Raw genomic sequence first — 14,997 nt, 5'->3', positions numbered from 1 at the left:
TAACAGTCCTTGAGTGGTATTAGTGAAACCCTTCTTATTTAAATTAATTTAGTTTTTTGGGTTTCTTTACCTTTTTTGAAACAATTTTATATAATAGGTCATTGTGACAATTCATGCATCATTACCCACTTTTTACAGTTGAGCTCACAATTAGGGTAAACTTGTAGGCCCAATTATTACAACAGGCCCAACATTCAGAAGAAAATATAGGTAGTTACTTAGCTTGGCAGGAAGGCAGTTTTTCACTCTAATCTAAATGAAGGTGATATTAAGCTTAGATTCAGACTGTATCAGATTTGAGTATTAGTTTGTTTCCACTAGCACTTTTGTAATTCAGACTTTATGTGTATATTTGAATCCAAATTCCGAGCATAGTATTGACTTCGTTGTGATTATTTGGCAAGACTGTTTCTTGTTTTCTGCAGATTGAAGTAACAAAAACAGGGCTTCAGGCATCCCTGTTGGTGAAGGCTCCAGAGACAGGAGAATTATTTGTGAATTTTGACCCTCAGATATTGACTTTAATTCGGGAAACAGAGTGCATGGCTCACATGCACCTTGAAATCCCGCCCTTCGCCATTGCTCTACAGCAAAAGCAGGACTCATACAAGAAGAATTTCAATCAACTGCAGGTAGGTTTATTTTATTCGTTTAGCTCTGCATAGAGCTATTGAAATCTCCAATAATTTCATGAAAGATAAAAATACTATCTTATTTAAACATTGAAAATGAACAAATTCAGACTACTATGCACCAGGAAAGTGATTAAGGTGGGAAAAGGACTTGACAGTTCACCTCCATCTTTTTCATGCAATTTTTTAGGTGCTACTATAACTTTGTCCTTAAACATAACCTCTAGGAGGCATTGCAGTGTGGAAGGAAGGCATTGAGGTATAGAAGTTTGGAGGGGTGGAAGCAGTTCCTAAGTAATATATCCTTATTGCTGTATGAGTTCAGGCAAAACAGTTGACATTTCTCAAACACAACTGTGGTTCAGCTTTGAGCACAATCTGGATAGGGGACAGCAATGAGGCATGCCGACCCAGCAGTTGCCCCTAAGACCTGGTCTACATTAGCGGGGGGGTGGGGGTCGATGTAAGATATGGAACTTCAGCTACAGAAATACCGTAGCTGAAGTTGACGTATCTTATTTCGACTTACCTCTCGTCCTCACGGCACGGGATCGATGGCCATGGCTTCCCCGTTGACTCTGCTACTGCTGCTCGCTCTGGTGGAGTTCCGGAGTCGACGGGAGCATGTTCGGGGATCGATATGTCGTGTCTAGACGAGATGCGATATATCGATCCCCGATAAATCGATCGTTACCCGCCGATACGGTGGGTAGTCTGGACATACCCTAAAAGTATTGTGCCTTGGATAGGCACAAAGAGTCCAGTAACTAGGCAGTGCAGCTGCTTCACCAGCATTACGTTTGGTGTACTTTTTGGGCCTGCTGTGCTAGACGATGCAGAGAGAAGATGAATCTTTGGTTTCTCCCCTGGTCTCGTAATTTCCTTTTTGCAAGTTAGCTGTCATCAGCAGTGATACAAGCCAGCAGCAATCATTAGGCTCAAAAGAATGTGACCAAGGATGGAAGATGGCTGATGGGGAAATCTCATGATTTTACTGCAAGCTCTTGGGTAAGGGATTCTCATTTTCTCTGGGTATGTCTACAGTGCAATAAAAGACCCATGCCATGGCTGCAGCTGGCCTGGCTCACAGGGCTGGGAGAGGGGAGGGTCTCAGAGCCCAAGTTCCAGCCCAAGCCCCAACATTTACACTGCTATTTTTAGTCCTGCTGCCCGAGTCTGAGCTCTGAGACTCAATGCCATGGGTTTTTTATTGAAGTGTAGACATACCCTTTTTGTATAGCACCTAGTCCTAACTGTAGTCTTCGCGTGCTGCTGCAATACGAGTATATAATATAAGCTTTTTTAACTCATGTCCTTCAGCTCACCCCACCCCCCTTGTTGCTCCTTTTCTTCATAATTATTTTCTCATATGGGCAGTGTAATGATTGCTTGATTCTTTTTCAGTACTTTGAAGCTGTCAAATGTTTTATACTATGACAAATCTCAAAAAATATTCTGAAAGTTTATGCTTGAGTTATGAGAGCCAGTTGTCACTGGGGCATGAGGAGGGGGTTTCAGTAAAAAGCTTATGCCTAGACTGTTTTTATCTCCATCATTCTTCTAGAGACCCATTGGTCTGGCTCAGAGCAGAGAGGATCAAAGCTGACTTTTAGCTGCTGTTAATAGACTGGGTTTCAGGAGAGGAAGCAAGTCCTGGGGAAAATTTCATTGGCTTAATATTCTGATTTCAAAGAATGAAGCGGAGGCGCTCTGGTCCACTTCAAGAAAGAGCCCTGTGACTCTGCTGAGATTCCTGTATAATAAAATAGAGGAAAGGAGGCCTGTTTCTGACCATTCTTGTTTCATCATGCTGGGAAACAGAAGTCAGTGTTCTGGGTAATGCAGGATCCCTTTCTTGGAAATAGAGCTTGAGGTGGGTCATGTTTGCATGACTGAGAAGGAACTCTTGGCGAGTAAAACCTGTGGAGAGTTCAGGAAGAGGCCTGTAGATTGGTTCCTACTCAAAACTTTTGGATTTCAAGAAACTGAAGCAGATTAGGTCACTTTATCAATTTAAACAACTGGTTTGGACTTATAAACCAGGTTGTTTATAGAATACCATTTCAATCTTTGTCGTCCTTTATATATACATTTCAGTGGTGGGCAGTGGCATCCTGTCATGCTGTTTTATGTGGTAAGATCACACAGTAGTGAAACAAGTATATTTCAAAGTAAATGTTTGTAGTCTCTGGATATCTTTATATCAAATTTCCAGGTATATTCACAGATTTGTTAAAACATATTCTGCTAACTCCGTTTAAACTTAAAACTGCATCACCAGTTGTCAGAATGTCTTCATATGATATCTTTTGACTGGGATGTTAAAAGATGGCTTTTCTTTAAAAAAATTAGAAGTATTGGCTTTGGGTCTCAAAAATATTCAAAATTCTGACTACTAATTTACTTGTATTATCATTTAGGTCACATGAAAAGGTATTGCAGAAAAAAGACTTTAACACCAATATCAGATCCATATATAGACTTAACCCCCTGACCCACCAAAACTGAACCTACCTCTTACAATTTAGCAACCTTTTTAGCATTTAATGTCAAAACTACTTAACACAGCAAACACTGATTTTTCAAAAAGGCTCCAGAGATAATCCTGGCAATTACAGCCTGTTAAGCCTAACTTCAGTACCAGGCAAGTTGGTTGAAACTATAGTAAAGGACAGAATTATCAGATACATGGATGATGAACACAATATGTTGGGGAAGAGTCAACATGGCTTTTGTAAAGGGAAATCATGCCTCACCTATCGATTAGGATTCCTTTAGAGTGTCAACAAGCATGTGCACAGGGTGATGCAGTGCATATAGTGTACTTGGACTTTCAGATAGCCTTTGACAAGGTCCCTCATCAAAGGCTCTTAAGCAAAGTAAGGAGTCATGGGATAAGAGAGAGGGTCCTCCCAGGGATCAGTAACTGGATAAAAGATGGGAAACAAAGGTAGGAATAAATGGTAAGTTTTCACACTGGAGAGAGGTAAATAACGCAGCTTCCCAGGATCTGCCCTGGGACCTGTGCTATTCAGCATGTTCATGCTCAGTGTGCAGCAGCAGTCAAAAAAGGTAACAGAATGTTAGGAACCATTAGGCAAGGGATAGATAATAAGAAATAAAATATAATGCCACGATGGTACACCCACACCATGAATACTGCTAGCTGTTCTGGTCACCCCATCTGTTGCAGTGTTTACACATCCCGTTCCCCTTTGAGTTGGATCATGGGTGTCATGGCACTGCAGTTACAGTCTATCAGACTGTCCTGGGATTCAAGATACTTTGGCTCAATGGCCAGAGTGAAAGTGGCTATGCTGATGTTTAGGGCTGCATGACCTAATGACCCAAAACAAAGTGGCCAGGGTCAGGGGCCGCCACCCGGGGGGTGACACCCGGGGTAGGGGGACCCGGGCCCTCCCTACTTCACTGGGTCCCTGCCCAGGGTCCTGCAAGTGGCAAGTGTGTCCACCAGCCAGTCAGCAAGGATCCTGCTGCAACACACTGACTCTGCTTTAAGGGGGTTACAACTCACTTGCTCCCCCTTCCTGGGACACTTCTTACCCTGTTTCCTGAAGTCGTGGTCTGTTTGATGTTGGGGTCTCCGGGCTCTTTGGTGCAGGTAATTCTCTAGGACTCTGACTGCAGCTGGTTAGCTGTAGGCAACAGGTCTCCCGTCTGGTTCTCAGGATCTCTGGCTCCCGCAGGCAAGGGCTATAGCGGCTCCTGGGCTGGAGTTTCCACCAAGCATCCTTCCTCTTTGGCACTCATCCCAGACTAAGCTGAGCTGTTCTCCTTTATACTAGGACAGCAGTTGGAGCATGCCCAGCATGGTCTGAGGGTGGGATTAACCCTTTCTTGCTAGTGTGGGGTATGCACAGCCTGTCACACCATCTCAGAAAAGATGTATTAGAATTGGAAAAAGTACAGAGAAGGGCAGCAAAATGATTAGGGATATGGAACAGCTTCCATATGAGGAGAGATTAAATTTTGGGACCGGTCAGCTTAGGAAAGAGATGACTGGTGGGAGGATATGATACAGGTCTATAAAATCATGAATAGTGTGGAGAAAGTGAATAAGGAAGTGTTATTTACCCCTTAGCATAACACAAGAACCAGCGGTCACCCAAGGAAATTAATAGGCAGCAGATTTAAAGGAAGGAAGTACTTCTTCACACAATGCTTAGTCAACCCATGGAACTCATTGTTGGGAAATGTAGTGAAAGGCAAAAGTATAACTGGGATAAAAAAATAATTAGATAAGTTCATGGAGGATAGGTCCATCAATGGCTATTAGCTCAGATGGTCAGAGATGCAACCCCGTGCTCTGGGTGTCCATAAACTTCTGGCTGCCAGAAGCTGGGACTGGATGACATGTCAAAATTGCTTTGTTCTGTTGATTCCCTCTGAAACATCTGGCACTGACCACTGCTGGAAGACAGGATACACGGTTAGACGGACTATTGGTCTGACTCAGGATAGTCATTGGTAGGTTCATGTTAAAGTGTTCCTCTCTGTTAGAATGCTGCACCCATCCACACTTGGCTGCAGTATCTTGGCCTGAGACCAAACTGAAAAAAGTAACCTTAAATTTTGGATGCCCACCTTGAGTCATCTGAGACCCAATATTTCACAGGTGTGGATCCACTTGCCACTACAATTGCTTTAGGTTAGTTTGCAGATACTCACTCACTTGTGGAAAAATTAGGCTTTAAGAGAGTTAAGGTGGGTACCCAAAGCTAAAGGGTGTCTTTTAGAACTTGTCCCTAGGTGGTGTACTAGGCTCTGAGAACTAGACGTGTATCCTGTCATTGTACTAAGTGGCACTGTTGGAAGTGCTGTCTACTAGATTAAATATAAGAGGCCCTGATCAATATGTTCAAGATAACATTTTGTTTTCAGCAAGGATGTTAATTTTGTTATCTTAGCTGAATTCTAATTCGGATTAGACAGTGACACTGAGGTCCCCTCAAAGCTTCATTTAAGTTAGTTCTTCTCTTCCCTTTGTTCCAATTATGTTGTGCAGTGGTGGCAGTGCATTTCAGTGATCAAGTGTTCGTGGTATTTTTTTGTAGGAGACTTTAGGATTCTTAAGGATTAGCAGTGTCATTAAAAATATAGAGTTAAAGCCAATGTGAAAAGAATCAAATGTTTCATTGTTTCAAAAATACTTTTTATAAAATGGAAAATAATAAAAACCTGACTTTTCATGATGAGCGGAACTTTGTTTTTAATTAACTGGATGCAAATATCAGCATGGCAAAAGGTTTGCATCGTGCTTGTTAATTGGTGTTCTTACCCTCCATTTATTTCAGATGATGCTGGCAGAATATAAGAGAATTAAATCAAAAATACAAATACCCATTGATCATCTAATGGCTCCTCACTTAGCTAATGTAGATGATGCTATCCAGCCTGGTTTAACTTCACTAAACTGGACCTCCTTGAACACTGAGAAATACATAAATAATATTTTTGACAAACTAGGTAAGTATGCTTGTAGTGAATCAGTATTCTTCCATTAAACTCTGAGTTGTTTGCTTCAGTCCAGATATACGTCCAATGTTAAATGCAATATTCATTTTTTATTATACAAATTATACTGTTGCATAAATTAAGACACCAAAATTCTCACCTGTAATGTACTGTAATGCTTATTCACCCCATGGGAGCCAAATTCTGAGCTGCCTTAAATTCAGTTCAATCTCACTGACTTCTCTGGAATTGCAGTGGGGCTGTATGGGTTATACATCAATATTGCTGCCATGCCAATACTTGAAGAAAATAAGAAGGAAAGGGGCAAACTCTGTCAAACTTCACCATTTTGATATTCTCCTCCACTTCCCCAGCAGCTCCCACATATCATTCTCTACCTTGTCTGGGCTTCTCTGCACCTTTACCTAAAGGTCCTCTTATGTTGTCACTGAACAACTTCTTATCTTACTGAGTTTGCATTTTTTTCTAAAACTCTTGTAAATCCACTAATACATAAGCTGCCATCCAGGGCTCCAGTGCCTTTTGAATTTTTAGCATGTACTGTCATACTGGGACAAGCAAAAATAAACTCCCCAGGCCTCACAAAACTAAAACCACCCCCCAAAAACTGAAAAGAGAATATAAATAACATTGTATGGCATGTACCTTTGTCTGCAACAGCCTGGGAGAAGAGATGGGTTTTGTAGCCTGTCCCAAAGGTCAACAGATCTGGCTTACTTCAGACCCATTTAGTGCCAAAGATACCTACATCCCATCCAAAAGTTCCTTCATCTCTAATAACTAAAATTACTTGTATCAGGAGAAAATACAGGAAATGGTGCTTAACATGACTCACAAAGTGAATCCTGCAACATTAAGTTACCTATCCATAAATGACCTGGGTCCCTGATTGTGGCTGTTTGTCACATATTGTACTCCATCGTTAATTCTTGTCAGATCCAGGTATGCTGAGCTTTGAGCAGTCACTTAAGCTCTCTCAACTGAAACATCTAGAAGAAAAAAAACCTGTGTAGATAATGCTTGCAAGCTTCTTCGAAGTTAAAAAATGTTATTTAAGTGCAGGGTGGTATACCTTGTCAAAATGTTTCAATATTAGTTTGGATATATGGACGGTCAGTAAATTAACTAGTATAAAGGAAAAAACTTGCTTGCTTGTTGCCGCTCATAAGTAGCAAATTTCTTAATTGCAAATTTTGAGTTTTTGAGTAGTAGATAGTGAAACTGGGGCCAGATTTTGCTGCACATCGTCTGTTGCACACATGCTAAAATGGTAGTTCTTAGAAAAACTTTATTTCATTAATTCATAAACCTTACTCCTTAAGTCATAACACTTAAAATGAAAGAAAAATTGATGTAGTCTAATGTGATCAGTCCAAATATATCAGCATGTTGAGGACAAAAGCATGAGAAAGGAATTAGGTGGGGCTTCATAACAACTACCATCTCCTCCCTTTGAACCTCTTTTGGATTTTTTTTTTTTAATATGATCTTTTGTTTGGAAAGCTGAGCTGGAGCTGCTGCTTGATCGAGTGAATGATCTGATAGAATTTCGTATTGATGCTGTTCTACAAGAAATGAACAGTGTGCCACTTTGTGAACTGCCAGAAGATGAACCACTTACTTGTGAGGAATTTCTCCAAATGACTAAGGTTATGAGACTTACTCTTCTAAAAATATGTTTAGTTACTCTACATTGAAGTATGTGCTTGCTGAGTGAGTGTGACTTGCTTTTCATTAGACATGAACACTGCACTAATGGTTTAAATTACTGAAGTAATTTGATAATGAGAATGACTAAAAATGTCCCAGTTCTCTGAGAGTGACATGTTTAAGATGCACAAATGTAGGAAAAGCACAAATGTTTCAATTATGAGGTGGCTTGTTGAGCTTCCAGTGTCAGACAGACTATTGTAGTTACTCCTTGTCCTGTTTTATACCAATTAACTTAATTTGAAGATCTTCCAGTCACCCTTTTTCCTTTCACTGTCTTAGAGGTCTGACACTTGACATGACATGGTTTCTTTGAAGCAAAAAGGACTGGAGGTGCCTGTGAACATGCTTTGGCTGTCCGGAGGGGTCAGCTCTCAATTGCTCTGGAGAGTAATACTATGGAGATGGTTGGAATTTGCAGGTTTTTTTTTCTCCTCATGGCTTCCTGAGCTGATCGGGATAGAGGGGGCCGGTGCACAGGCAAACCCTATCCCTGAGACACTACAGAAGAGTAGCTCTATGATCCTTGGAAAGACTTCATTCCCCACAGAAGGGTATGAGTTAACCCAATCATATTCAAGTTTTTAGTTTTCACATGTAATAGGCAAGTGAAAACAAGTATTGCTGGTTAAATCACAGTGAATTCTGGAATGAGGTGTTAGAATTACTTACAGAATTTAAAATTGCAAACAAAGAACAAATTAATTTTTAACTGACGTTCCACAGGCTTTCAGTTCCAGGGTTTCTCTTAGAACAACTAACCAAATTATTTAACTGTCTTCATGGAGCTAGTTCTTATGTCCATAAGTAGTCGCAGTGATGTCATGTGACTACTCATGTAAGTGTTAGCATGGTCTGATTTCCATGATTCTTAAAGCAGTAAGATACAGCAAGCAGTGCATTTCTAGGCAAGTGTGTAATATAATTTCAGTGAAAGACCCTCTGAGAAGTAATCATACCTGAATACTTTCCCTTCAGTGTAGTTAGGATGTAACCTGTTGGTGGCAGGAGGTTAGTTTAAAGCACCCAATGCATTCAGTGGTCAATGATACAAAGGTAATAGGCATCCATAATCTGTAAATTTGAAATATTTTGGGTAAAACTATAATTTGGATCTAGATAGCTAGCAATAAGTGGGAAAACAGATAAGAAAATGTCTAGGGCTGGATAAGAATTGGAGTGCTGCTGTGGTAACCCTAAATATGGGGATTCTAGTAGGTACATTGATGCAAATACACCTATAGTAGTGAAAACAGTCCTGAATGAATAGCTTCTAAACAGGAGCAAAGTGGCAAAGTAAGGGCTTGTCTAAACTGAAAAGTTGAACCACTTAACTATACCAGCATAGTGAGGATACAACTCTGTGTTGTGGATGCAATTGAACTGGGATAAAGGAGCATTACACTGTTCTAGTTTATTCGCATAAGGGAAAGAAAAGAAGCATTGCCTTTATACTGGAATAACTGCATCCCCCCCTAGGGGTTGTGTTGGCGTAATTTACTGGATTTAAAAAAGAAAAAAAAGTCACAACCTTAATTTAATAGTTGCACTGGAACAAAATGTGCAGACCAATCCTAAGTCACAATTGGAAGTGATCTTGATTATTTGGAAGCATAGTATATTACATATATTAGAACATTAAAATGTGCTAAAGGAAAATCTTTCCAGTTATTGATTATATTGAACTAGAATACCTGTTTGTGTGAAACTTCTCAGTAGAATATGAGGTGAAATCATCGGCCTCCAGTGCACCCAAGAAAGGAGACCATCAGCCTTACTCTGTAGTGTCTTAATACAGTTATAACACATGTAGCAAAAATAAAAGATTTAGAGCTGACCTCTTAAAGATGAATTTTGATTTTTGAAAAAGCAGCAAAGAATCCTGTGGCACCTTATAGACTAACAGACGTTTTGGGGCATGAGCTTTCGACGAAGTGGGTATTCACCCATGAAAGCTCATGCTCCAAAACATCTGTTAGTCTATAAGGTGCCACAGAATTCTTTGCTGCTTTTACAGATTCAGACTAACATGGCTACCCCTCTGATATTTGATTTTTGACATTCTGCTGACAGTGGGGAGACGTGTTATAGGTGCAGTCAATTGCAGATACCTGTAGCAGAGAAGACTAACTTTCTTGAAAGATATCTTGATCCTTTAGACATCAGGTTAGTGATTAGAAAGTCAGGATGGAAAGATATCTCATTGGAAATTATTGAAGCCGTCTATCACATGTGCTGCTTCAGCGCTTCTGCAAAGCTGCATTCACTATTGATCACAGGTCCAAAATCAGAGGCTGAATTGAAACGTTCTGAAATAGTTTCATTATGTAAAGTAACATGATTTCTATTAAAAGTCATAACTTTTTGTCAATCAGTTGAACTTGTAAAAATTTTTTTCAGTTTCTCAATGTTAAGTGTTGGAGCTCTTCCTCGCTTTTTTTCCAACAGGAAATTAATAGAAGTGAAAAGGTGGGAACTTCCTCGTGTTTTTCAATTTAAAATTAAACTTTCTGTTTTGAACACTTTTGACCAGCCCTAATGAAATGACAATAAGAATAGATATGTAACTGCTCTGTGTTAATATTTTGTCCCCTTCCCATACTTTCTGTTAACTATTTCACTTTAATCACTGTTACTCTAAAAAAGTTTTGATATCCCGCCTGCCAATCTTAACCATGAATGCAGCGCTCACTAATATTTCCCTTGTGACCTGATGAAAGAATAACATGGAATTGATTAATGCTCCATTTGGACTGTCTTACTGACTCAAAATTGCAGAGTGTTTTTTAAGAAAACAAAACAAAACAAATTTGCTGATATAAATGGGACAGACTGGATTATGCAGCTTCTTCCCTTTCTCACTAGTGTTCCTTATGAAAACTTAATAGTTTGGTGCAAATTTTGAGCAAAGTCTTGTGACTCATTAAACTAAACAAAATGACCTTGAAAAACGCTATTGTTAAGCGAGCCTGATCGTGCCAGACTTGCTATTGCTAACATAATCGTTCAAAATCATGCATTAGGCCCCTTCCCAAAAATCAAGATATTTTAAAAGTAAAATTTGGCTGTCTATGTGCCTTCTGATTTTTTTGAGCTTTTACATTAATTAAACCTAGAAAGTGTTTTTTTAATAAAAGCTGAGATTCTCATGCAGTACCAGACTCTGGCGCTTTAAGAAAAACAAATATCAAAATAATCATGAGATTGCTTCAGTTCATGACACTGCACACTTGATCAATTTACATACCTTATTTCATGTCTAGTCTTATTGATGGTAGTGGGATTACTCATAGGATAATGTACCACTCAAAGTTGTTTGTGCCAGCAAAACTAAAAAAAAAAACCAGACTCAACAGTATTTGATGTATTTATTGATAGGAGCTCTGTGTTCAAGGTGCACAGACTTTGCATTTGAAAAGCTCATTGGTGGAAGAAGCAGCCAATGAGCTGATAAACATGTTATTGGACACAGAGGTGCATTCCAAAGGAGAAGATGAGAAGTCAGTTCTGCTTCCAGTCAATGCTGAAATGAATGAGGTGAATGAAAATACAGGTAAGAGGAAACACTTCAAAAGCAGTTGTCTTTTGCTTCACACTTAGTCTGTACATGTAGATAAAATATGCTGGAGGCCCAGAGGGCTCATAGTTAATTTGATATTTAGAGTCTTTCACATCTACAGATTACAGGCCTGAATCTAGTTTAGAGTTAATGAAAGGTGATACGAAACCTTTCAGCTGGCTAGTGATATCAATCCAACTCGCACAGCCAAGTGTCCATGTCACAGAAACTAGCACTGATAGGCATTATTTGGCCACCCCATTTCATAGAGAAAGAACAAGGCTTGACTGGACAGGCAGAAAGACATATCTTCATATTCCCAGGGGTAAATCTACTAGGTCTGTTGAATATAGAATTTAGGCTTCAGGTCACTGTAAACTGCAAAGTGATTTACCCATGGGCAAGACATTATGGACATCCACTCTCTTACACTTCTTTATGAAGATGGTATTAAAAATTTGTTAATTTCCAGACCTGTAATTGCATTCCTGTTTCTCTCCATAGTTTAATAAATTATGTTCTAAATTACTATAATTTTACTGATTTGCTTTTAACAGAGGAGGAAGGGAGAAAGGACAAAATGGCATCCTCTCATACAGCAAGTCAGATTATGGCTGGGATGTCTCCTCCTTTAACAAAGAAGAAGAGAAAGGAGATGGAAATGTTAGAGGAAGAAGCCCAAGAACTGCTTATCCACTTCAATCACCGCAATATTGATGCCCTTTTGAAGGTCACTCGAAACACTCTGGAGACCATACGCAAGCGCATTCATGCATCTTCTGCAATCAGCTTCTTAGGTAGCCATAGGTTCTACTACTTTACATTTTAATTAGTGTACCGAAAAGAACAATTAGACATGGTATCCTAGTACCATGCTAAACCAATGCCAGATCTTCAAAGGAGGGTGGAATAGGTGAACAAGCAATTTTGTGGGCTGGCTTGTTACACCACAGTAGCCTGCGTTATACATTTTCCCAGGGAATTTTCCCCAAAAGACGAATCCCCAGCTACTGGTAGGTTATGTTTATTATGGCAAAATTAAATATAAATATTTTGGGGCCAGTTGTATGAAAGTAGGCGCAGCCTTGTGCATGCACAGGGTGACCAGACTAACTGAAAAGCTGGGACACTGTAACCTGTTGGGTCTTGAAGTTTGTATAGAGAGGTTTTGACACTACAGGTATCAACTCCCTCTGCTTCTTAGCTGACAAGCTGCCACAGACAAACACACATCTTTTAGGACTTGTTCATATATCATGAGAGTGGACACAAATCCAATTTATTTTCTTGGCAGCCCACCTTTAAAGACATAAATAAAATTAGAGGCTTCCATCTTTCATCTAAGTTGCATCTGCAATTTTGTGCACCACAATATTTGAGTATTCAATAATTCATATCCTATTTAATGTACAAATTGTATTTGAGTGCACAAATCAGATTATTTGCTAATAGTTTTGTTCAAATGTTTGTATACCAATTAGCTTTAGTGGTGGGGGGAGTGCATAAAGTAATGGCACAGGAGTTTAGAGGATTTTTGTGTTGCTGTTGACTTCAGAGTCTTTTAATGCAGCCTCAGTTACAAAATAAGTAGCTGGAATAAGTGTTCCCCTAAACAGTACTAAGTTCAGTAACCACCAATATGCTATATTTAAAAAAAGCTATTGATGGTGAAAACAGATCACTGTAGATTGGTTTAGTTTCATATCCATGGACAAAATAAAGAATACTGTACAGGTTTTTAAAACTGTACTTAGAGCAATCTGTTTTGTTTTTCCTTTAGACAATGACAGTGCTTCTAAGCAAAAACAGAGTGCTCAGCCTATTTTTCGGACTAGCATTAACCTGTCTATCCCAAATATTGTTATGATGCCAGCTTTGGATGAGGTACAGCAAACACTTAATAAAGCTGTCGAGAGTATTGTCAGTGTCATGAAAGGAGTTGGGCAGTGGAGTAAAGAGAGACTGTCTAAGGTTTGTCTTCAGTAGACTTCATTTTAAAATATATTTAAAAATACTGCTCATGAAAAATTTTGGACAGAAAATAAATATGATCATTCTACTTCCTACACAGAAAAAAATGCTAGAAAGAAAAATAGCTGCTTTGCGGTGCAGTAGCGAAGACAGTGATTCTGATGATGGAATGAGAGAGACTGGAGTAAAAAATGCTCGGGGTAATTAACTTTATAATATCACTGCCTAAGATTTAGACATAAATGTTGTCTTTCCTACGATATGTGTTCTGGGATATGTATAACTACTTGGATATGAAGATGATATCACTTAGAATACACTAATCTTATAGCACCCTGGAGGCCAGATTTGTGGTGCGTGAGCAGAAGAGGATACAAATACAGTGAGGGGCTGGGCACAATCCCTGTGCTTGCTATCCTGGTATATGAGGACCAGGAGAGTCTACAGCAGTGGTTCTCAAAGCCGGTCCACCGCTGGTTCAGGGAAAGCCCCTGGCGGGCCGAGCTGGTTTGTTTACCTGCCTCGTCTGCAGGTTCGGCTGATTGTGGCTCCCACTGGCCGCGGTTCGTGGGAAGTGGCTTGGGATGAAGAATATTGCTGGCCGCCCATCCCCCATCTGAATTACCTGAACTGGCTTAAGGAGAGTGCTAACTGTACCCTGCTAAAGCTGTGGCAGCCCTGCCTCTGTGAGGTTTAGCCCTCCCAGTACCTTCATGGAAATTCTGTCTGAGGTAGCCAAAATGTTTGTGGGGACTCCACTATGGTAGAATGTTCCCATGCCCACTCCAGTGTACACTGTGGCTTCACAGTCACAGTATAGTCTTTAGACCTGCACTTAACTTACCCCTTTATAATGTTACTTTACACCAGAAGCAGAGTGCACTTACATTTCCTTTCTTCAGTATAAGAAAATGTATTGCACAAGTGATTGTAGTGGTCACAGAGAAGCTGCTCTGAGGGTTTCAGGATGGAGTGCAAGTAGACTAACGCTGCGATATGGACTTTTAAAGACAAAGTTTATTTTGTGACTGCCTGTGCAGCCACTTACATTCAGATACCTAAATGATTAAAAACACATTTTAAGGTGGTGTCTACTTCCTGGGTGGTGATTTATAGTAGTGTTGGAGTGAATTTGAACTTAAGCCAAATTGTTTGTATCTATTTATCTTCGGTACTTACGCAGTCCCTATTAGTGTAGTATCTGAATGCCTCAAGCCTGCTAATATATTTATCTTCACATCACCCTGGTAAGATAGGGGAGTGCTAGTACTCCTGTTTTATAGATGGTGAACTGAGGCCCAGAGTTCAAGGGACTAGCCCAGTTGCCACAGGAAGTCTGTGGGGGAGCAGGGACTTGAAACCAGGTCTCCCAAGTTCTGGGCTAGCACCTTTAATCACTGGACCATCCTTGAAGTAATACTTAAGTACACATAATGCTAATTTAGTACTTCCATTTTTTAGCAAATGGGATGGAGAGGTGCCTTTTTGGGATCCTCCTTTGTTTAATATCAATATTCCTGAATGGTGGCCCACCTCCCTCTGCTTGAGATGATTTGACTTTATCTTCCTCCAGAGCTGGTTGATGCTGCTTCCAAATAACACACTTTTGGCTTAGTCACTCCAAGTGAA

The 14,997-nt window shown here is 39.9% G+C and overlaps 1 protein-coding gene across 1 annotated transcript in view; it reads left to right on the top strand.

The window, feature by feature from the left end:
* DNAH5 (dynein axonemal heavy chain 5) overlaps nucleotides 1-14,997 on the top strand; it is a 202,250-nt gene that overhangs the window by 32,533 nt on the left and 154,720 nt on the right. Inside the window, 7 exon segments of the mRNA XM_030551718.1 lie at nucleotides 426-632; nucleotides 5,948-6,119; nucleotides 7,632-7,777; nucleotides 11,217-11,391; nucleotides 11,955-12,194; nucleotides 13,178-13,368; nucleotides 13,469-13,568. Coding sequence (XP_030407578.1) covers nucleotides 426-632; nucleotides 5,948-6,119; nucleotides 7,632-7,777; nucleotides 11,217-11,391; nucleotides 11,955-12,194; nucleotides 13,178-13,368; nucleotides 13,469-13,568 — 1,231 coding nt within the window.

Source organism: Gopherus evgoodei, chromosome 2 (assembly GCF_007399415.2).
Source record: "Gopherus evgoodei ecotype Sinaloan lineage chromosome 2, rGopEvg1_v1.p, whole genome shotgun sequence".
NCBI classification, from domain to species: Eukaryota; Metazoa; Chordata; order Testudines; family Testudinidae; genus Gopherus; species Gopherus evgoodei.
Note: the sequence above shows the minus strand (reverse complement) of the source record. Positions and strands in the feature narration are given on the sequence as shown.